General features: G+C 46.6%; 1 protein-coding gene across 1 annotated transcript; it reads right to left on the bottom strand.

The window, feature by feature from the left end:
• Positions 1-3,412: 3,412 nt before the first annotated feature.
• Positions 3,413-4,408, bottom strand: LOC146759390 (olfactory receptor 14J1-like). The gene has a single exon (XM_085510369.1). It carries the CDS (start codon positions 4,376-4,378, stop codon positions 3,413-3,415), a length of 966 nt encoding a protein of 321 aa, XP_085366495.1. The 5' UTR covers positions 4,379-4,408.
• Positions 4,409-24,196: the final 19,788 nt, after the last annotated feature.

The following is a 24,196-nucleotide window of genomic DNA, read 5'->3' as shown; positions in this document are numbered from 1 at the left end:
AAAAAGAGAATCTACGCCCTCTGGAAGAAGGGACAGGATACTTGGGGAGATTACAAAGAAGTTTCTAAGGCATGCAGGGAGGAAGTTAGGAAGGTACCTTACTTCCCTATCCCTTAATCCATGCCCAGAGCTTCTCAGCCATGTCACTGCCAACTGTAAGCTCCATGCAGAGTTCAAGTGGGACACATAGGGCACAGCCTTCTGCTGGGTGGATACAAGTGTTGGTGGAACCAGACGGGACAAAGCCCTCCCACCATGCCCTCCTGGGAAAATGGCCACCCCAAGAATGGCAGTCTGCCTCCTCCATGACCCCATCTGAAATGCTCTTGCACTGATTGATTAAAGGGCTTTAAACCAGGTCCGAAGTGGGAAGGGAGGGGAATTGGATGTGACAGAGAAGGGCTGAGGGATGTTGTTGCTGTTGGAGATTGAATGGAAAGCCTCTGAGTTGTTCTATAGGATTGTGTGAGGATTCCTCAGTGAAGGTCTTATTGCCAATACCTCGTCCTAAATCTTACTGTGTACCCTCTGGGGGTAACCCCAACCTGCTGCTGCCCTATAGTGCCTGTAGACCAGTGCGGGAAGCATGGGAAGTAAACGGGACAACACAAGAGAAAACCACAGAGCTTTTCCTTTCATGCAGGCTGCTGCTTCTGAGCAAGGCCCTGAACATCAGTACCACGGTGTAAATGCAAGGCCCAGCCAGGCTAAATCAAATCATGCTTCTGGAAGGGGATGCTTTCTGAAGAATCTTTACACTAATGAGAGGACCACAAACATTCACTCAGCGAACTCCAAATCTCTGTGCCTTTGCAGGCCTAGTGTCTTGTTTGTCTCTCAGGGACATGGTGGGATGGTTCTCACCTCTGAACTGTAGCAGAGCAGATATCAATTCTTTATGACGGATGGCCAAGGACAATTAGAAATGGCTGCTGCCGTCTGTGAGAGTGCACTGAGCTCTGCCTGGGGATGGCAGAGGAGCCACCTGAATACTGATGGAAAGGGCACAAAGAGGAGAGCGGCAGATTGTGTTCCTTGCCTCCTGATAAGGAAGAACAAGAGGAGGAGGAAAAGCAGGAATATGAGTTACATCTGGGATGGAATTTTTTTCTTCAGACTGCCTGCTATGGCGCAGTGTTTTGGTTCTAGGTGAAAAAAAACGTTGATAACACTGTGGTGTTTACAGCTGCTGCTAAGCAGCATTGTACAGAGCCAAGGCCATGGTCAGTGGAGGGCTCAAGGAAGTGGGAGGGAACAGTGAGGACAGCTGACTGAAAGTGGCTGAAGGGATGTTGCGTACCATCTGACAGCAAGCAGAAGGAGTGTTGAAAGTGTTGGGAGTTCATCTCACTCTCTTGACTGCCCAGGGTCCAGCTGGGCATCAGTCTGGTGGTGCTGAGCAAGTGCTTGTGCATCAATTGTTACATACAATTCCATATCAACAGATATATAGTGATAACTATTACTCCTCTCCTTTTATCTCTCTTAGTAAATTGCTTTGTTACAACCCAGAAGTTGTTCTTTTTTTCCCAGTTCTCCTCCCCATCGCACTGGGAATGGGGCAGTGCACAGAGCACTGTGTGCAGCTGACCCGCCTGCTGGGTTCAACCACCACCGTCATTTTGGTGCCTGATGTGAGTCTCCAAGGGTTGAGATAACAGCACATCTATTCAGAGTGAGATAACACAGGGCTTCGTGGGAGCTGGAGAACTGCTGGCAATGATGCTGATTGTTCCCTTATTTGTGGAGCTTGCTGAGCCTTCTCATAAAGCTTCAGTGCACAGCTCCTTGCTTGCTGCTTCCTTTCCCTGCTGCATTATTTGTCAACTCTGGATTCTGGATTAGGGTATTTATTTTGCTATGCTGTTTGACCTTGGTTTATATCATGATAAAATTTGCAGCTGACAAAATTAAGTTTTGTACATATTCAGCTCTGAGTTCATCTTTGGGTTTTGGAAGCTATTTTGTATATCTTCTATATTTCTTCACTGATGATCTGGATGAGGGGATTGTGTGCACCCTCAGTAAGTTTGTAGAGGATACCAAGTTGGAAGGGAGTGTTGATTTGGCTGAGGGGAGAAGGGCATTACAGAGGGACCTGGATAGGCTGGATCTATGGGTCAAGATTAATGGCGTGAGCTTCAATGGGACCAGTTGTTGGGTCCTGCATTTTGGTCACAACAACCCCAGGCAACCATATAGACTTGGGGAGGTGTGGCTGGAAAGCTACCTGATGGAAAGGGACCTTGGTGTGCTGATGGACAGTTGGCTGAATATGAGCCAGCAGTGTGCCCAAGTGGCCAAGAGGGCCAATGGCATCCTGGCTTGGATCAGGAATGGTGTGGTGAGCAGGACTAGGGAAGTCATCCTACCCCTGTACTCGGCATTGGTGAGGTTACACCTCGAGTACTGTGTTCATTTCTGGACAGCTCAGAACAATAAAGTCATGGAGGTACTGGAGCAGGTCCAGAGAAGGGCAAAGAGGCTTGTGAAGGGCTTGGAAAATCAACCCTATGAGGAGAGGCTGAGGGATCTGATGGGTGCTTACAGTGAGAGTGGGGCAATTCTCTTCTCACTGGTGACAAGTGACAGGATGAGGGGAAATGGCCTCAAGTTGTGCCAGGATAAGTTCAGGCTGGACGTTATAAAACACCTTTTTACAGAAAGGGTAGTTAAACACAGGAATAGGCTCCCTAGGGTGGTGGTTGAGTCATCGTCTCTGGATGTGTTCAAGAGCTTTTTGGATGTGCTGCTCAGAGATATGATTTAGCAGAGGGTTGTTAGAGTTAGTGTACTATGGTTAGGCTGCGGTTGGAATTGATGATATTCAAGGTCTTTTCCAACCTGGGTAGTTCTATGATCCTATGATTCTATGAAGCTTGGAAACTTCTGACGTGATAACCCATATCCAAGAACTTGTCCTGTGCAGGGTCTCACAGGGAATGATGAAGAGGGGATGTGACAACCAACATGCAAACCAACTGCTGCTGCTGGCCTGTCAGAGGCACTGACAGATGTGAGCCTGAAAACACAGACCCCAGCCAGGAGACCAGGGATGGCCCATCAGCTGTTGCAGGCTGAAGTCACTGCACAGTTTGATGAATAGCTATTTGCTTCCTGCTGGACTGTGTGTTTCTGAGCACATCCAACCCCAAGACCTCCATAAATGTCTCACAAGAAGGAGGACAGACAAAGTCACTGCACATCCTTTATTCTGTTAAGGTTCACAGAGAGCCTGGTTCATTATATACAGTGTCTCTGGGCTACACAACAAAGGCACAAGATAAGAGGAATTTATTTCAATAATTATATTTTAGCAAAAAAAAAAAAAGAATAACATTTAATACATTACAATTATAAAAATTGATCAAAACTAAATAAAACAAAGTGTTTGCAACAGTAAAAAGCTGCATTACTTGTCATGAATTAGAAAAGATGGGCAGTTCAGTGTTTTTGAAACACATATGGACATCGCTTTCCTCACTGCATCCTTGACTTCCTGGTTCCTCATGCTGTAGATAATAGGGTTCAGTGCTGGCGGTACCACTGAGTACATAACTGCCACCATCAGGTTCATGGATGGAGAGGAGACAGAGTAGGGATTGAGATAGGCATAAAAGCCAGTGATGATAAATAGGGAGACCACGGCCAGGTGAGGGAGGCACGTGGAGAAGGCTTTGTGCCTTCCCTGCTCAGAGGGCATCCTCAGCACAGCCATGAAGATCTGCACATAGGACACCAATATGAAAACAAAGCACCCAAAGATTAAACTGATACTAAAAAAGATAAACACAACTTCCCTGAGGTAGGATTCTGAGCAGGAGAGCTTGAGGATCTGGGGGATTTCACAGAAAAACTGGTCGACAACATTGCCTTGGCAGAGAGGCAGTGAGAACGTACTGGCAGTGTGCAGCAGGGAAAAGAGAACCCCAGTGCCCCAGGCAGCTGCTGCCATGGTGGCACAAGCTCTGCTGTCCATCAAGGTCCCGTAGTGCAGGGGCTTGCAGATGGCAACGTAGCGGTCATAGGACATGATGGTGAGAAGGGAATACTCTGCTGAGATGAAGAAGAGAAAGAAAAAGAGCTGTGCAGCACATCCTGTGTAGGAGATGGCCCTGGTGTCCCAGAGGGCGTTGGCCATGGCTTTGGGGAGAGTGGTGGAGATGCAGCCCAGGTCGAGGAGGGCCAGGTTGAGGAGGAAGAAGTACATGGGGGTGTGCAGGCGGCGGTCGCAGGCTACGGCTGTGCTGATGAGGCCATTGCCCAGGAGGGCAGCCAGGTAGATGCCCAGGAAGAGCCAGAAGTGCAGGAGCTGCAGCTGCCGCGTGTCTGCCAACGGCAGCAGGAGGAACTCGCTGATGGAGCTGCTGTTGGGCATCTGCTGTTGTTGGGCTTGGAGTCCTGTTCAGAGTGCAGAAGATAATGACAAGTCCAGACCATTCTCAGAGACAGTTCTTCTGCTGTACTGTGAAATGTATTCATTTACCTTTGGATAATTTTCATTTAACTCCATAACTTCAATTTATTTTCGTGAACTTCACCGTCACTACAGAAGTAGAAGATTAAGGAGCTCTTACTTTTTTCTCATTTCATAATCATATCCCAGACTCCTGAATACTTTCCTGTTAGGTGCCCTTTACTCATCACATATTTTTACTCCAGCTTCTCTTAGACCCCCAGCCCCAGCCTTTTTGCACTTCAATATGTCTTAGACAAATATGCCTGTTTGCAGGGTAAGTGCAATATTAAAGTCTTCAGAGAACAACAAACTGATTCTTTCCTTTTAGAAATGAGAGGTGGAAAGCACAACCTGTGTCACTGTTCACAAAACAAGCAATTGATTGAAGAAATACTTGTGAGTAACATAGCTGTGTTTTAAATTTTACAGCCCCTATTCTATTTCTGCCTCCAGTCCTTTCTGCTTTCCCTCAGAAAAATAATTGCAAAATCCCTGCCTTCGCTCTCCTCTTGCCAAGATCGTTCATAAACATTCTGTTGAGCAGTGGAGCTGTGATCCCCTGCCCCAGGCAGCAGCTGTGGCAGCACAAGCCCTGCCGGGGGGCTCCTTCCCCCCACCTGTCTCCCCGCAGCGCCCTGGGCAGCTCCCCGGGCAGGCTGAGTGCTGAGCCTGGCAGGCGGCAGAGTCCCATACCCGGCACACAGCCCCTGGGGCACAGCAGGGACCCTGCTCTGCAGGACAGCCCTGGGCACCCGCCTGCAGCCCCGGCTGCACAGCCTGCAGCCGTGCTGGGACATGCAGCCCTCAGGGCTGTGCTCTGATACTGCAGCACAGAAGCCCTCAGTTGGAGCAGAAGGCTTTTAACATAGTAAAGAATCATGCGGTGCCTGCAGCCAGATCAGCTATGGGGTGTCCCAGATTGGTGATCCCTCCAGGAAAAGTAGCTCCATTGCCTACTGCTAGACACTTACCATGCTGTGGTCTGTTATCAATGCTCTAGCAGTCAGCTCACAGCAGGCTCACACTGTGTGAACTCTGTACGCTCTCTCTCCCTTCTCTTCTATCCTCATGTCAACTGCTGATGAAGCCCCAGCCTTGCTGTGCTGCGCACAAGAGATGCACCTTGGCACATCTAAAACATTGCCCACATTTATGAGCTCCCTGTATCTGAGGAGCCCAGTGCATATCAGTAACAGATGATGTCATTTTTTATCCTTCCCACTCATCTCCCCTGTGGTGTCCCGGGGTCCTCATGGCCAACCGCTCCTGAAAGACAACAGCATCATGACAGTACATTAAAATCTGTTGAATTAAACACCAGATTTCTAGTGGTCAGTGACTAATTCCAGACATGTGCTGAGTCCTCCCAGAGAGTGTTTGCTCAAAGAGGGCACTCATACAAGGACAGGATATCATAGAATCATAGAATCACCAAGGTTGGAAAAGACCTAAAAGATCATCCACTCCAGCTGGTCACCTATCACGAATAGCTCCCACTAATCCATGTCCCTCAACACAACATCCAGTCATTCCTTGAACTCCTCCAGGGTCAGTGAATCCACCCCCCCACACTGGGAAGTCCATTCCAGGTCCCAAAGTTCAGGACGTGGCACTTGGTCTTGGTGAACCTCATCCCATTAGCTTCAGCCCAGCTCTCCAGCCTGTCCAGATTCCTAAGCAAGGCCTTGCTAACTTCAGGCACATCCACACTCCCAGCAGAGCAGAGACCCCATGTATCATGTAGTGTTATTCTGCTAACCAACAGAAGAGGCCAGTCTTTCTCTATGCTCCATCTGTTTCATACTCTAGAGTTCAAGGCACTGCAAAGCTCTGGCACATCTATGTCCTTACAATGATGACACCTTAGTATGCTCTGGGCTCGCATTTCAATGGCATCTAATAAATCTAGGGTCATACCAGTTGACGGGAAGCTGGCAAATGTTGTCTCATTGTAAGGAAGAGCAACAAAGATGACAGGGGCAACTATGGACTTGTCAGTCTCACTCCAGTGCCTGGTAAAATTATGGAGAAAGTGATGGTGGGAGTGATTGAAAATCACCTGAAGGACAATTGTGTCATTGGTCACAGCCAACACAAGTTCCCGAGGGGAAGGTCCTGTTTAACTATAGGTCTTTTTATGACAATGTTAGTGAATTGGTTGACCAAGGGTTGACAGTTGATGTTATCCTTCAGAATTTTAGTAGAGCTTTTGAGACTATTTCTCACAGCACCCTTCTGGACAGAACGTCCTGCATACGGCTAGACAGAAACAGAATGTGGTGGGTGAGATGTTGGCTGGTAGGTCAGGCCCAAAGGATTAGAGTCAATGGGTTCCAACAGGCTGGTAGATGGTCACTAGCAGGGTTCCCCAGAGCTCCATTTTAGGGTCACTTCTCTTTCATGTTTTTGCGAATGACTTGCATGCAAGACTTTTTGCTGATGTTCGCTGATGATACTAGATGAGGAGGTGCTGCTGCCTCCACTGAGGGTGGAGAGGACTTGCAGAGAGATGTGCACAAGTCAGAGAACTGGGTATCAGTTGGTACTAAGCACCAAGTGCATAACGTATAACAAGAACAAGTGCCTGATTGTGCACCTGGGTATGGGCAACCCTGGACATACACACTGACTGGATATGGGACACATGAGAGAGGTCTGACTGAAAAGCATTGGGGGTCCTTCTCAACATAAAATTGGAAGTGAGTCAGCAGTGTGCCCAGGCAGCCAGGAAGGCCAACGGTACCCTGGAGCGCATAAAGCAATTTATTGCCAGCTGGGTGAGAGAAAGGGTTGTCCCTCTTTGCTCTGCATTGCTACAGCCTCACCTGGAGCACTGGGTGCACTTCTGGGCACCGCATAACATAAAGGACATAAAACTATGGGAGAGTGTGCACTGGAGGGCATTGGAACTGAGAGATCTGAAGTTCAGAGTTTCACAGGGATTGACTGCTTGTTCAGACTGGGCCCTTCTCACATCCCACATCCTGCAATGAGACACAGGGCACATGTGGGATAGGAACTTAACAGCATCCTTGCACCACATGCAGAGCCTGGGATCTTCCGTTCCTATGTCTTTCACTTAACATCATATAGACTTCCAACTCACTGCCACAGGAAGTGCCCTGAGCCAACATGAGAGACAGGATCTCCCTACTTCTGGTCTTGCAATCGGGGCTTGACCTGTCTGCTTCGTAAGGCAAAGGAGATGTTTCTTAGCATGCCAGTGCCTTTGCCTGCCTGTAGTCATGGCTTCCAGTTATCTTCTCTAACTAGTCTGTTGGGAAGCTTACTTGGTAATGGCCCTCAGTGGGACCATTAATATTCCAAGAAACTTCACTGTTACTTCTGACTTTGTCTTCTTGAGCACTTTGTGCAAACTTCTCTCTGCACTGGAGGTTGATGGACTCAGCATCAAATGCTCACTGGGGCCCATTATAATCTAAAGAGCCTCTTGTGCCTTGTACCTTCCTGTTCTCTTCTTCAGGTTTTCAGAATGTGTTCAGCAAAATGGAGAGAGCTTAAAGAGCAAGTATCCAAAATGCATTTATTGTCTATTTATTTATAGTTTGTTTTATACAAGAAGTTAAAGAAGCACTTTGCAACTGATGTCAATCCAGGATGTCCCAATGAGTTCTGTACTGTTACTGTGTTGACAAAGTTCCTCCTCAACCTCCCCATCCCACTCCTACTCACACTGGCCCCATGGGACTTGCATCACTTTTCCTCACATCATTCTTCTCCTCTACCGTCACCCGCTCAATGTTAAACCTCCTTTGTACCAACTCCCACTGGCTTTCCACAGAGAACCAGCTGCACACAGAAAAAGAAAGAATTCTCTTTATTTACGGCCAACAAACAGAAGGAAAGGTGATGCAATTGAATGAACAGTAAAACACAGTGATCAACTGCATGCCATGTCCAAGCGGCATCTATTGAGGTTTATTTTTCATAGGGAATGTTTGCACAAGAAATGAGTTAGAAACAGATAGGATGGGATAGATAGAATCACGGTGAAGGATTTGACAACAGACTTTTGAGGAATGGAGCAAATTTCAGTAATCTCCCTTGGATAGATCAGCCAGGGAGTTGGGAGGTATCAACTTAGAATTGAACAGGACTCGTGAGTATTTCACACACTGAGACGGGTTAACACTTTCTTCTTGATTTCTATCTTTGTCTTCAACTCTTTTTTTCACTTTTACTGACATTAATGAACATCTTTCAGAATTCATGCTTTCTTTAAAGCATGAAAAAATGAAAGAGAGAAAGAGAAATAAAAAGAAATAGAAATAGAAAAAGGAAAAAAAAAGGATACGGAAAGGGAAAAGTAAAAAGAAAAGGAAAAGAAAAAGGAAAAGAAAAGGAAAAGGAAAAGGAAAAGGAAAAGGAAAAGGAAAAGGAAAAGGAAAAGGAAAAGGAGAAGAAAACGACATAGAAAAAGAAAAAGTAAGAGAAAAAGAAAAGATAGGAAGGGATAGATAGAATCACAGTGAAGGAGTTGACAGCACAGTCCATCAGTCTTTGGCGAGATGGAGCAAATTTTAGTCATCCCCCTAAAAGTCAGAAATCAGACAGATAATTGGGAGGTATCTGACTGAACAATAAGAAAGGGATAGGGAAATCTGGCAGGCTGTGGCAGGAGCATGTGTCTAAATGGCCTGCTGAAAACATGCCTTTAACCACGACCATTTATTTAGGACAGCTGGAGACACCTGGAGGATGAGGGATCAAATAGGCAGCAGGGAAGAGCAGCGGTGGGCGCCGGGATTTAGTCACAGGGCAATGATGGCACTGGCATCGCTGTCTGTGTCTCTGTACCTGAAAGCATCTGAATTAAAGGAAAAAAAAAAAAAAAAAGACACAAAATCCCTACAAAGACTCATATTTACAACTAAAAATGGAACAAGACTCATGAGAATTTCTCATGTTGAAAAGGGTTAACACATTTTCATTGATTTCTATCTTTGTCTTCAATTCTTTGTTTCAGTTTTATTGACATATATGTTCATCTTTTAAGCTTACAGCCTCAAAATAAATAAATAAATACATAAATAAAATTAGATCCTTTTGTCTTTTGCACGTGGCCTGATGCCCCTTTCACCTTCACAATTCCCACCAGACCATCCATGCTGGAAAGTATGAGATCCAGCAGAGCACCTCTCCTCTTTGGTTCCTCCATGGCTTGGTCAAGAAGCTGCCATCTGTGCTCTCCATGGATCTGCTGGATGCCACATGCCCTGCTGTGCTGTCCCTGCAGCACATACTGGAGTGAAAAAGGCTCCCAAAGGGGACAATGGCCAGACAACATCAGACTCCCATCTGTCTGCAGAGGGCACCTTCCACTTGCTCTCCCTGATCAGGAAGACAGGAAAAGACACTGTTGGTCTCCTCTGTTGGCCATTTCCATTAGCTCTGACCTGTCTGCTCTTCCATCCCCAGGCAGAGCTCAGTGCACTCTCACAGAGGGCAGTCACTCTTCCTTGTCTCCTCACCCATCCATCCTAAAGACTCGGTATCCCCCTTGTGCTACAGTGCAGTTGTGGAAGCCATTCAACTGTGTCCCCATGGTCCAAACAGGAGCTCAGGCCAGCAGCTCTATCAAGATTTCTAGCTTACTGTTTGTTGTTGTTTGCATTAGTGCAAAAGCACAGAAGTAAACATCCTAATTGAAAAGCATCACTGGACATAGCCTGACTGGATAGCTCATCTATGGTATCAGTGTGCAGAAGGTGGCACATAAACATGAGACCTATCGTGGGTCTTGGAGGTGACGTAGCAGCACAAACACTCCTAGGGCATGACTTTGCTGAAGGCCCTGTGCTGCACTTGTAGCTGCGTGTGAATTCACCAGACAGCCGGTGCTATCCCCTCTCTGGCCCTCAGCTGATGCCCAGGAAGGAGCTGTCTGTCTCAGGGACTTCCCACACAGTTTACAAGCACTGGCACACATCAGGAGCAGCCCAGGCACCTTGGGCATCACCCAGTGTCTGTGTGTGAGCAACTGCCTCCCTGCTGAAGGACCGAGGACTCAGAGCAGGAGCTCACATGCAGGCAACTCCTTGTGCACTTCTGAACTGAACCAGAGGAATCCCAGCTCCTGTGGGTGTGTAAGGAGCTGAATCCCATTTCAGCTCCAGGATTTCTGTCAAGGGATGAGACTCCTGCACTGCCTCAGCTGGATCACTGTCCTGCACAGGGAAAGTCCAAACCTCCTGTCCTTGTCTGGGTGCCCTTATTATTTCATCAAACGAACTCTGGGAGCACTCCCCATATGTCTCCAATCAGTCACTGACCACTGGACATGTGGTGGTTAATTGAGTGGATTTCAAAGCACAGTCATGATGCTGTTGTCTTTCAGGAGCTGTTGGCCATGAGGACCCAGGGACGTGTCAGGGGAGACGAGTGGGAAGGATAAAAATGACATCATCTGCTGCTTGCTTGTCCAGGCTCCTGGGACACAGGGAGCTCATACAAGTGGGCAGAGCTGCAGAGAGAGAGCTGTGCCCAGGAGCAGCTCTTGTGCACAGCACAGCCTGCAGGTGACAGAAGGAGAGGAGAGAAATGGGAGAGAGCTTGCAGGATGTGTGTGGTGTGAGCGGGCTGTGAGCTCACTGCAGGAGCATTGCTCACAGACCATGACAAGGTAAGTCTCACTGCAGACCATGAGCTGCTTTTCATAGAGGGTCAACTTAATTTGGGATATCCCATAGCAGATCTGGATGCAGGCACTGCATGTTTCTTTACTGTGGAAAAAGCCTTCTGCTCCAGCTGAGGGCTTCCATACTGCAGTGTCAGAGCACAGCCCTGAGTGCTGCGTGTCCCAGCACGGCTGCAGGCTGTGCAACCAGGGCTGCAGGCGGGTGCCCAGGGCTGTCCTGCAGAGCAGGGTCCCTGCTGTGCCCCAGGGGCTGTGTGCCGGGTATGGGACTCTGCCGCCTGCCAGGCTCAGCACTCAGCCTGCCTGGGGAGCTGCCCAGGGCGCTGCGGGGAGACGGGTGGGGGGAAGGAGCCCCCGGCAGGGCTTGTGCTGCCACAGCTGCTGCCTGGGGCAGGGGATCACAGCTCCACTGCACAACTGAATGTTGGTAAGGGTACTTTGCAAGAGGAGAGCGAAGGCAGGGGATTTCCATTTCCTGTTCTGAGGCAAAGAGAATTGGAGTCAGAAATCTAAAAGGGACAATAAGAGTTATGAGAATTTTTCGTCAATCAATTGCTTGTTTTGTGAACACTCACACATGATGTGCTTTCAGTCTCCCCTTTCTCGAAGGATGGAATTATCATCATTTTCTGTAGGCATGAATAATTCACTTATCCTACAAACAGGCAGCATTTTCTAACTGAAAATGAATGCCACAGAGGCTTGGGTTGGGGGCTTTAAGAGCAGTTGGGGTAAACATATGAGACATGAAACAGATGAAAATATCCAGGGAGAAGGGATAAGAATAGAAGAGGAAGGTTAGAGCTCCATATGCTGCTTCTGCTTAAGGAATGTTGAAATACATGAAATTAAATGCAAGTAATGGTGCTAAATGTACACTGTTGTAGGAGAATAAAAACATTTCATAGTATAGCAGGAGGAGTGTCTCTGAGAATGGTCTGGACTTGTCATTATCTTCTGCACTCCGAGCAGGACTCCAAGCACAACAACAGCAGATGCCCAACAGCAGCTCCATCAGCGAGTTCCTCCTGCTGCCGTTGGCAGACACGCGGCAGCTGCAGCTCCTGCACTTCTGGCTCTTCCTGGGCATCTACCTGGCTGCCCTCCTGGGCAACGGCCTCATCAGCACAGCCGTAGCCTGCAACCGCCACCTGCACACCCCCATGTACTTCTTCCTCCTCACCCTGGCCCTCCTTGACCTGGGCTGCATCTCCACCACTCTCCCCAAAGCCATGGCCAACGCCCTCTGGGACAACAGGGCCATCTCCTACACAGGATGTGCTGCACAGCTCTTTTTCTTTCTCTTCTTCATCTCAGCAGAGTATTCCCTTCTCACCATCATGTCCTATGACCGCTACGTTGCCATCTGCAAGCCCCTTCACTACGGGACCTTGATGGACAGCAGAGCTTGTGCAACCATGGCAGCAGCTGCCTGGGGCGCTGGGGTTCTTCATTCCCTGCTGCACACTGCCAGTACGTTTTCACTGCCTCTCTGCCAAGGCAATGTGGTCAACCAGTTTTTCTGTGAAATCCCCCAGATCCTCAAGCTCTCCTGCTCAGCCTCCTATCTCAGGGAAGTTGTGTTTATCTTTTTAGGTGTCAGTTTAGTATTTGGGTGCTTTGTTTTCATTGTTGTGTCCTACGTGCAGATCTTCCTGGCTGTGCTGAGGATGCCCTCTGAGCAGGGACGGCACAAAACCTTCTCCACGTGCCTCCCTCACCTGGCCGTGGTCTCCCTGTTTCTCAGCTCTGGCTTTTTTGCCTTCCTGAAGCCCCCCTCCATTTCCTCCCCACTCCTGGATCTGACAATGGCACTTCTGTACGCAGTGGTTCCTCCAACACTGAACCCTATTGTCTACAGCCTGAGGAACAGGGAGATCAAGCACGCTCTCAAGAAGATGTTGCAATACGCACTATTCCAGCTTCCATAAAATGGACAACTTCCTCATAGGATTCCCAGTGATTGTTCTTCATCCTTTATGCATCTTTGATTGTTTGATTATGTGAGATATAGCAACGTGCAAAAAAATGTTATTGAACTTATAAATAAAAATGTATTACATTTATTTCCTACCTAATTTCAATTTTTTCACTCCAAGAGCTCATGTAAACATGTATCCAGATTCCCCGAATACGTTAAAAGATACCTAAAAAGGTTTCAAAATAGACTTTTACTTAGCTTTTCTTTTTTCCTACTTTGTCTGGATTTGGGGAGGTACAGCCACAGACAGCAGCTCAACGTGCTCTTTTCATTTCTGATCTCTTTACACCACCACAGTGCTCTCAAGTCCTCTCATTTGTGCAGTCCTGAAGGTCTTGTGTGTCTCATGACAGTCCTGTTGCCTCTACAGCAGCAATCCAGGGCTGCAGTCAGTGGCCGGCAATACGAACGGCTGTGTCAGAGCTGGTCTCCTTGCTGGCACTGCCATAACAAGAGGGCCCCTTTAGAGCAGAACCAGAGAACTGGAGGGAGGCCTCTTCCAAAGCTGGTGTAAGGAATATACCTCAGGAGCTGCTCCCTGAGAAAACCTCGAGATCTTCTGGTGCTCTTCAGTGTGAGGCCGGATCAGATTGAGTAGTCCCAAGGAGATCCGTAAGCACCTCGGGGCAGTGCTGTGGTTTAAGTTTTATGGGTTGAGACAAAGAGAAAAAGAAAAGGATAATAATTATGACAAATGTATTTATACATATATAATATATTTAGTGTATTTTCACACATATACAACATATGCAGTTGCAAACATATATGAACTAATCCCTGTGCGCATCTGTTTGCAAGTCCAGGACTAGTTGCAGGGGTTTTAACAGCCACAGGGTTCACTGTAGGAGCTGAAGTGGCTGTCGGGCTGTTGCAGGAGTTGAAGTGACCTCAGAGTTCATTGCCAGAGCTGGAACCACCACAGGACCTGTGACTATGTTGGAGCAGCCACTGGGCTCATTGGAGGGGTTGGAGCCACCGCAGGGCTGTACTTCCTCCCTTGGGAGGAATTTGTACCATTTTCTTATTACCATACTTGGAACAGCTACAGGACCCGTAGCACGAGTAACTGCAGAGCTCATTATGAGGGATGGAGTGACAGCGGGATCTGTCCCAGAGCTTGGAGCAACTGCAGGACGTGTAGCAAAACCTTGGAGCTGCTGCAGGGTCTGTGCCAGGAGTTGCAGAGGTTGCAGCATTGTCAGCAGATCCAGCTCTCTGGATCTGGCACACTGCAGTCGGGATTACCAGAGCCACAGCAGACCTGCCCCCAATATTCTACCAGTTTTTCAGGATCCTGCAGTTGCTCAGAGATGAAGTTCCAAAGCCCTGGGGGTGCCCACCGCTCCAGGCAGCTGCACAGACTGTCCCACACCCTCTGCCATGCAGAGCCTTCTCACCTTGGGGCAGATCTCTCAGTGATATTCCTGAATAATTGTTTAACCTCAATCATAGATTCATAGAATCACCAAGGTTGAAAAAGGCCTAAAAGATCATCCATTCCAACCGTTCACCTATTACCTATAGCTCCCACTATACCATGTCCCTCAACACAATATCCAGTACACCCCCGGACTCACAGAGGTGACAATGTATATTGTGTAATTCCTAATCATATGGACAATATTACTTCCAAAACCCAAAGATGACCACAGAGCTGAATGTGCACAAAACTTCACTTTGTCAGCTGCCAATTTTAACATGGTACAAACTGAGGTCAAACAGCATAGCAAAATAAATACCCTAATCAAGCATCCAAGCACCAAGTAAGGAGCTGTGCAGTGAAGCTTCATGAGAAGACTCAACAAGCTCCACAAATAGGGAAACAATTAGCATCATGGCCTGCACTTTTCCAACTCCCACAAAGCCATGAGTTATCTCACTCTGGACAGTTGTGCTGTTATCTCAACCCTTGGAGTCTGACATCAGGCACTGAAATGACAGTGGTTGTTGAACCCAACATATGGCTCAGCAGCACACAGTGCTTTGTGCACTGCCCCATTCACTGTGGGATGGGGAAGAGAACTGGGAAAAAAAAGTACAGCTTGTGGGTTGTAACAAAGCAATTTACTAAGAGAGATAAAAGGAGAGGAGTAATAGTTATCACTATATATCCGTTGATATGGAGTCGTATGTAGCAACTGATGCACTAGCACTTGCTCAGCACCACCAGACTGATGCTCAGCTGGGCCCTGGGCAGTGAAGAGACTGAGATGAACTCCTACCCCTTTCAATACAATTTCTGCTTGCTGTCAGCTGATAGAGAACGTCCCCTTGGCCACTATCAGTCAGCTGTCCTCACTCTGTTCCCTCCCAGCTCCATGTGCCCTCCACTGACCATGGCCTTGGCTCTGTACAACACTGCTTAGCAGCAGCTGTAAACATCAGAGTGTTATCAATGGTTTTCTCCAAGAACCAAAACACTGCACCATAGCAGGCAGTCTGAAGAAAACAATTCCATCCCAGCTGTAACTCAGATTCCTGCCTGTCCCCTCTTCTTGTTCTTACTGATCAGGAAGCAAGGAACAGAATCTGCCGCTCTCCTCTCTGAGCCCTTTCCATCAATTCTCAGCTGGCTCCTCTGCCATCCCCAGGCAGAGCTCAGTGCCCTCTCATGGATGGCAGCAGCCTTTCCTCTTCTTCCTTGCCCATCCGTCATGCAGAATCTGTACCCCATTTTCTACAGTACAGAGCTGAGAATCAACCCACCATGTCTCTGTGAACCAAACAAGACCCTAGGCCTGCAAAGTCACAGAGATTTGGAGTTCGCTGAGTGAATGTTTGTGGCCCTCTCATTAGTGTAACGACTCTTCAGAATGCATCCCCTTCCAGAAGCATGTTTTGATTTTGCCTGGCTGGGCCTTGCATCTACACCGTGCTACTGGTGTTCAGAAGATGGCACACAGGTACGAGACCCATTGTGGGGCTCACAGTTGTCCAGTGGACATTGTCACTACCCTGGGCATGTCTTTCCTAAAGGTCCTCAGTTTTTTTGCCAGCTGGCTGGGGGTGTGTTGGAGACCCCAGGGAACTGCCATTCTGTTGTAATACAAGAAGAATTTTACAGAGCAGCAGCCATGGATCAAGATAAGCACTTTACAGAGCAGCAGCTGCGGAGCAGGATAAACAGCATGAGAACCAAGGACACCTCTAGCAAAAGAATGAAAGGCTCGTGGCTTTGAAGCAGGGTTTTAGGGTTCTTATTGCAGAAGCTTTCTTCCAATTAGTACGTGTGATTTTTGTACACCATTGTTTGTTTGCTATAAAAGTACGGCTTTTCAGGCAATAGATGGACACAGCTATAATTAACTATATTGGTGTGTGGTTGTTTGTCCTAGAACACTGACCTTTTGCCTTCAGGTTTGCCAAGACGTGGGGGCCCGCAATGTCATGGGATTTAACTCTTGAACACCTGTGGGATTCCGAGAAACTAAGCCAGTATTTGAGTCAGGGATGGTGCAGCCTAGATAGATCTAAGGGGGTATGACTTATTTGCGGCTTGGCTTGTGCTTACCGTGCTCTATATAACATTGTTCCGAAAAGAGAGAGTTTCCGAGTTGAGGTTCAAGCCAAAAAGGGAAATCCCCAAGTCGATTTTGATCAGTCACAGGAGGCACCAGTAACAATATCAGTTGCCTCTGTGGAAGGCAAGAAATGGAAATGGATGTCCTCACGTCTAGAACGGAAAAAAGAAGTGGAGGAGGAGGCAACAGAAGATCCAGGTGACAGGTTTGGATCAGCACCGAGAAAGGCAAAAGGAAAAGTTAAGAGGCATGAAGAAGAGAGTGACGAGGAAGAAATCTCTATTACTGTTTGTCGACCCCTGAAGATGACTGAAATCCAAGGCGTAAGAAAGGAGTACACACGGCACCAGAATGAATCTCTTGTTACCTGGTTGCTTCGCTGTTGGGACAGCTGGGACGGTAGCTTGTTGTGACGTGACAGGACCTTCCCCATATTCTGGAAGAATCTTAGTGTAATACAGTGGGTGTAGACAAAAAGGCGTAGGTTATATAAGGATGTGTCTGTTTCAATAAATTGCCATTTTGCCACTTCATCACCTTGGTGTCACTTGGTAATTGGCCTAGCTGCTGCTTCAGTTGAAGGTGAGAGATCGTAAAGCCATTAACAATCGTAAAGCCTTCACGTGTATCATCAAAAAACTCAGCTATTAGACATACGCGCTTTCCAGCTCGAGCAAGGAACAACAGTACAATTGCACTGCGTGTTTCCTTGTGGTGTTACCTACGTGACCACAGAGAAGACATGAGGAAGTGGCATGACCAGCCTACTCCTGTACTATTAGCACGGGTGAGAGAACTACAAAACAGTCCAACCACCAGTACGGCTGCTCCAGTTATCACAGGTAACCAATAGAGGGGCCCTGCCCTCAGTCAAGGGAGTGGAAGGGATAATAGAGTTTATTGGACTGTGTGGATTTGATGGCCTGGCACATCAGAACCACAGAAATATAAGGCGCTGGTGGATACCGGTGCACAGTGCACCCTAATGCCCTCCAGTCATGAAGGGACAGAATCAATCCATATTTCTGGATATCTCTCAAGAATTGACTGTGTTGGAGGCTGAAATAAGCCTCACTGGTAAAGACTGGCAAAAACATCCTATGTGAGTGGCCCAGGGTTTCCGTTCATACTTGGTATTGATTACCTCAGAAGAGGGCATTTCAAGGATACTAAGGGGTATCACTGGGCCTTTGGAATCGCTGCTGTAGATATGGACAACATTAAGCAGCTGTCAGTTTTACCTGGCCTGTCAGAGGACCCATCTGTTGTGAGGCTGCTACGAGTAAAAATAAAAGAGCAGCAGGTACCAATTGCTACAAAGACAGTGCACAGACGGCAGTATCGCACCAACAGGGATTCCTTGCTCCCCATTCATGATTTGATTCGCCAGTTGGAGAATCAGGGAGTGATCAGTAAAACTCACTCACCTTTTAACAGTCCCATATGGCCAGTGCGTAAAGCCAGTGGAGAATGGAGGCTGACAGTAGACTACCATGGTATGAATGAGGTCACACCCCCATTGAGCGCTGCTGTGCCGGACATGTTGGAACTCCAGTACGAGCTGGAGTCAAAAGCAGCCATATGGTATGCCACCATTGACACTGCCAATGCCTTCTTCTCTATTCCTTTGGCTGCAGAATGTAAGCCACAGTTTGCCTTCACCTGGAGGGGCATTCAGTATACTTGGAACCGTTTGCCCCAGGGGTGGAAACACAGCCCAACCATTTGCCATGGGTTGGTCCAAACTGTACTGGAACAGGGTGGTGCTCCTGAACACCTGCAGTACATTGATGACATAGTTGTGTGGGGCGATACAGCAGAAGAAGTTTTCACAAAAGGAGAGCAGATAATCCAGATTCTTCTACAAGCTGGCTTTGCTATTAAGCGAAGCAAAGTAAAAGGACCTGCCCAGGAAATTCAGTTCTTAGGTATAAAGTGGCAGGATGGACGTCGTCACATTCCAACAGATGTGATTGACAAAATCACTGCCATGTCTCCACCAACTAGCAAGAAAGAGACACAATCTTTCCTGGGTGCAGTGGGCTTTTGGAGGATGCACATTCCAAACTACAGCCTCATTATAAGCCCCCTTTATCAGGTAACGCGGAAGAAGAATGATTTTGCATGGGGCCCTGAGCAGCAGCAGGCTTTTGAACAGATTAAACAAGAGATAGCCCGAGCTGTAGCTCTGGGGCCAGTACGGACTGGACAGGATGTAAAGAACATCCTCTACACTGCTGCTGGAGAGAAAGGCCCCACTTGGAGTTTGTGACAAAGAGCCTCAGGAGAGACCCGAGGCCGACCCCTGGGGTTCTGGAGTCGATCATATAAGAGGTCTGAAGAGTGCTACACTCCAACTGAGAAGGAGATCTTAGCCGCGTATGAGGGGGTTCGGGCTGCTTCCGAAGTAGTCGGGACTGAAACACAGCTCCTTTTGGCACCTCGACTGCCAGTGCTGAACTGGATGTTCAAAGGACAGGTTCCCTCCACCCATCATGCTACCGATGTCACTTGGAGCAAGTGGATTACGCTGATTACACAGCGAGCGCAAATGGGAAACCTCAATCGTCCAGGAATCCTAGAGGTAATCATGGACTGGCCTGAAGATAAAAGGTTTGGAACATCACCAGCAGAAGAGGTATCACATGCTAAAGAGGCCCCACCATACAACGAATTACCAGAAAATGAAAAGAAATATGCCCTATTCACAGACGGATCATGTCACATTGTAGGGAAGCATCGCAAAAGGAAAGCTGCTGTGTGGAGCCCCACACGACAGGTTGCAGAGGCCACTGAAGGTAAGGGAGAATCAAGTCAGTTTGCAGAGGTAAAAGCTGTCCAGCTGGCCTTAGATGTTGCTGAATGGGAGAGGTGGCCAATGCTGTATCTTTATACTGACTCATGGATGGTGGCAAATGCCTTATGGGGGTGGTTACAGTGGTGGGAACAAAATAACTGGCAACGGAGGGGAAAATCTGTTTGGGCCGCTGAACTATGGAAGGACATTGCTGCCCGAACAAAGAATATGGTTGTAAAGGTGCGTCACGTGGATGCACATGTGCCCAAAAGTCGGGCTACTGAAGAACAACAAAACAACCATCAGGTAGATAAAGCTGCCAGAATTGAGGTGGCTCAAATCGACTTGGATTGGCAGAATAAGGGCAAATTATTTCTAGCTCGATGGGCTCATGAGACCTCAGGCCATCAAGGAAGAGACGCAACATATAAGTGGGCCAGAGACCGAGGGGTGGACTTAACCATGGACGCTATTGCGCAGATTATTCATGATTGTGAAACATGTGCCATAATTAAACAAGCCAGAAGGATGAAACCTCTCTGGGAGGAAGGGCGATGGCAAAAGTATAAATATGGGGAGGCGTGGCAGGTTGATTATATCACCTTGCCACGATCTCGCAGTGGTAAGTGTTATGTACTGACTATGGTAGAGGCAACCACTGGGTGGCTTGAAACATACGCAGTACCCCATGCTACTGCTCGAAACACCATATTAGGTCTTGAGAAACAAGTCCTGTGGCGGCATGGCACCCCAGAAAGAATTGAATCTGATAATGGGACACATTTCAAAAATTCTCTTATAAATACTTGGGCCAAAGATCATGGCATTGAGTGGATTTATCATATTCCCTACCATGCACCAGCTTCTGGTAAAATTGAACGATATAATGGGTTGTTGAAAACTATGTTGAAAGCAATGGGTGGTGGAACATTTAAGCACTGGGAGAAGAATCTGGCAGAAGCCACTTGGTTGGTCAATACTAGAGGATCTGTCAATCGTGATGGTCCTAGTCAATCTAGCCCCCTACACACTATAGAAGGAGATAAGGTCCCTGTTATACATGTAAAAAACATGTTGGGAAAAGCTGTTTGGGTCCTTCCAGCTTCTGGAAAGGGCAAACCTATCCGTGGAACTGTCTTTGCTCAGGGACCTGGGTGCACTTGGTGGGTAATGCAGAAGGATGGGGATGTTCAATGTGTGCCACAAGGGAATTTGATGCTGGGGGAGAGCAGTCAATAATTTTATGTATTTATATATATATATGTTTGCATGTGTAGTGTATTTTAGTTATTATAGTTGTACATTTAGTTATGTTACATGTAATTCTACTGTTTAGCTATCATAATTTTACATACGTGTATATATATGTATATATATATTTATCATGATGTAATAATGTAGAATAAGGGGTGGAATGTCATGGTTTTGTAATTTTGTAATTTTGCTATCAGTATTCCACATCATAACATCATGTAAAGTATGGATACTTCTATTGAATGTGCAGTCCACAGAAGAAGACTACATATCCCAGAGAACAACAGGGTTAATGATAAGTCACGGGACCAGGACGCTGTATAATCTCGTTTCCAGGCTGGAGTGCCCTCCTTCTTCTCTCGAACTTCTCGGAGAGTGGGAAGCGTTCCAGCCGTGTCGCCTAGAGTTCACAGTAGGCCTCTCGGTTTTCGGGGACTCTCTCTCTCTCTGTTTCGTTCAATTTGTTAGCCTCAATTATATTATATTGTGTTATCTTGTATTTCGGTATCATATTTAGTAAAATAAGTTTTTCCTCCTTAGATTGTCGCTGTTTTATCCCACACCCTTTTTCCCCCTCCTTTCCGGGCCCCGGGAGGGGGGCCCACGGGGTGGCTTCCCCTGTCACGGGCATAGGTAAATCTAAGTAACCCGTGACACATCCTCAAATCTTAGAATCCTCAATGCTTAGCATCCTCAATGCTTAGAATCCTGAATGCTTAGCATCATCAATGCTTAGAATCCTCAATGCTTAGAATCCTCAATGCTTAGAATCCTCCATGCATTGCTTAGAATCCTCAAAAGTTAGAATCCTCAATGCTTAGCATCCTCATTACATAGCTTAGAATCCTCAATGCTTAGAATCCTCAATGCTTAGCATCCTCAATGCTTAGCATCGTCAATGCTCAGCATCCTCAATGCTTAGCATCCTCATTGCTTAGCTTAGAATCCTCGGTGCTTAGAAACCTCAATGCTTAGCATCCTCAATGCTTAGCATCCTCAATGCTTAGAATCCTCAATGCTTAGCATCCTCAATGCTTAGCATCCTCAATGCTTAGAATCCTCAATGCTTAGCATCCTCAATGCTTAGCATCCTCAATGCTTAGCATCCTCAATGCTAAGCATCCTCAATGCTTAGCATCCTCAATGCTTAGCATCCTCAATGCTTAGCATCCTCAATGCTTACAATCCTCAATGCTTAGAATCCTCAATGCTTAGCATCCTCAATGCTTAGAATCCTTAATGCTTAGAATTCTCAATGCTTAGCATCCTCAATGCTTAGCATCCTGAATGCTTTGCTTAGAATCCTCAATGCTTAGAATCCTCAATGCTCAGAATCCTCAATGCTTTGCTTAGAATCCTCAATGCTTAGAATCCTCAATGCTTAGAATCCTCAATGCTTAGAATCCTCATTGCTTAGCATCCTCATTGCTTAGCTTAGAATCCTCAAAGCTCAGAATCCTCACTGCTTAGGAACCTCAATGCTTAGCATCCTCCATGCATTGCTTAGAAACCTCAATGCGTAGAATCCCCATTGCTTAGAAATTTTATTGCTCTGAAACCTCAATGCTTAGCATCCCTAATGCTTTCAAACCTCAGTGCACAGAGGCCTTTTTGTTTAGAAACCTCAAAGATTAGAAAACTCAATGCTTGGCTTAGAATCCTCAATGCTTAGAATCCTCAATGCCTAGCTAAGAATCCTCAATGCTTAGAATCCTCAATGCTTAGAATCCTCAATGCATAGAAACCTCAATGCACACAGTCCTTAATGCTTAGAAACCTCAATACTTAGCATCCTCAGTGCTTAGCTTAGAATCCTCACTGCATAGAAACCTGAATGCTTAGAATCCTCAATGCTTAGAATCCTAAATGCTTAGCTTAGAAACCTCAATGCTTAGAATCCTCAATGCTTAACATCCTCAATGATTAGAATCCTCAATGCATAGCTTAGAATACTCAATGCTTAGAATCCTCAATGCTTAGAATCCTCAATCCTTAGCATCCTCAATGCTTAGCTTAGAATCCTCAAAGCTCAGGATCCTCAATGCTTACAAACCTCAATGCATACAGGCCTTAATGCTTAGAAACCTCAAAGATTAGAAAACAGAATGCTTGGCTTAGAATCCTCAATGCTTAGAATCCTCAATGCTTCGCATCCTCAATGCTTAGCTTAGAAACCTCAATGCTTCGCATCCTCAATGCTTAGCTTAGAAACCTCAATGCTTAGAATCCTCAATGCTTAGCATCCTCAATGCTTAGCATCCTCAATGCTTAGCATCCTCATTGATTAGCATCCTCATTGCTTAGCTTAGAATCCTCAAAGCTCAGAATCCTCGGTGCATAGATACCTCAATGCTTAGCATCCTCAATGCTTAGCATCCTCAATGCTTAGAATCCTCAATGCTTAGCATCCTCAATGCTTAGAATCCTCAATGCTTAGCATCCTCAAAGCTTAGCATCCTCAATGCTTAGCATCCTCAATGCTTAGCATCCTCAATGCTTTGCATCCTCAAATCTTAGTATCCTCAATGCTTAGCATCCTCAATGCTTAGCATCCTCAATGCTTAGCATCCTCAATGCTTAGCATCCTCAATGCTTTGCTTAGAAACCTCAATGCTTAGAATCCTCAATGCTTAGAATCCTCAATGCTTAGAATCCTCCATGCATTGCTTAGAATCCTCAATAGTTAGAATCCTCAATGCTTCGCATCCTCAATGCTTAGCTTAGAAACCTCAATACTTGGAATCCTCAATGCTTAGCATCCTCATTACATAGCTTAGAATCCTCAATGCTTAGAATCCTCAATGCTTAGAATCCTCAATGCTTAGCATCCTCAATGCTTAGCATTCTTAATGCTTAGCATCCTCAATGCTTAGCAGCCTCAATGCTTAGCATCCTCAATGCTTAGCATCCTCAATGCTTAGCATCCTCAATGCTTAGAATCCTCAATGCTTAGCATCCTCAATGCTTAGCATCCTCAATGCTTAGAATCCTCAATGCTTAGAATCCTCAATGCTTAGCATCCTCAATGCTTAGAAACCTCAATGCTTAGAATCCTCAATGCTTAGAATCCTCAATGCCTAGCTTAGAATCCTCAATGCTAAGAATCCTCAATGCTTAGAATCCTCAATGCTTACAAACCTAAATGCATAGAGGCCTTAATGCTTAGAGACCTCAAAGATTAGAAAATTCAATGCTTGGCTTAGAATCCTCATAGCTTAGAATCCTCAATGCTTAGAATCCTCAATGCTTAGCATCCTCAATGCTTAGAATCCTCAATGCTTAGCATCCTCAATGCTTAGCATCCTCAATGCTTAGAATCCTCAATGCTTAGATTCCTCAATGCTTAGCATCCTCAATGCTTAGAATCCTCAATGCTTAGCATCCTCAATGCTTAGCATCCTCAATGCTTAGAATCCTCAATGCTTAGCATCCTCAATGCTTAGCATCCTCAATGCTTAGCTTAGAATCCTCGGTGCTTAGAAACCTCAATGCTAAGCATCCTCAATGCTTAGCATCCTCAATGCTT

The sequence above is a fragment of the Coturnix japonica genome, chromosome 10 (genome assembly GCF_054131305.1).
Source record: "Coturnix japonica strain WE chromosome 10, WE-NBRP24, whole genome shotgun sequence".
Classification (NCBI taxonomy): Eukaryota; Metazoa; Chordata; class Aves; order Galliformes; family Phasianidae; genus Coturnix; species Coturnix japonica.
This window is presented reverse-complemented; position numbering and strand designations above follow the sequence as displayed.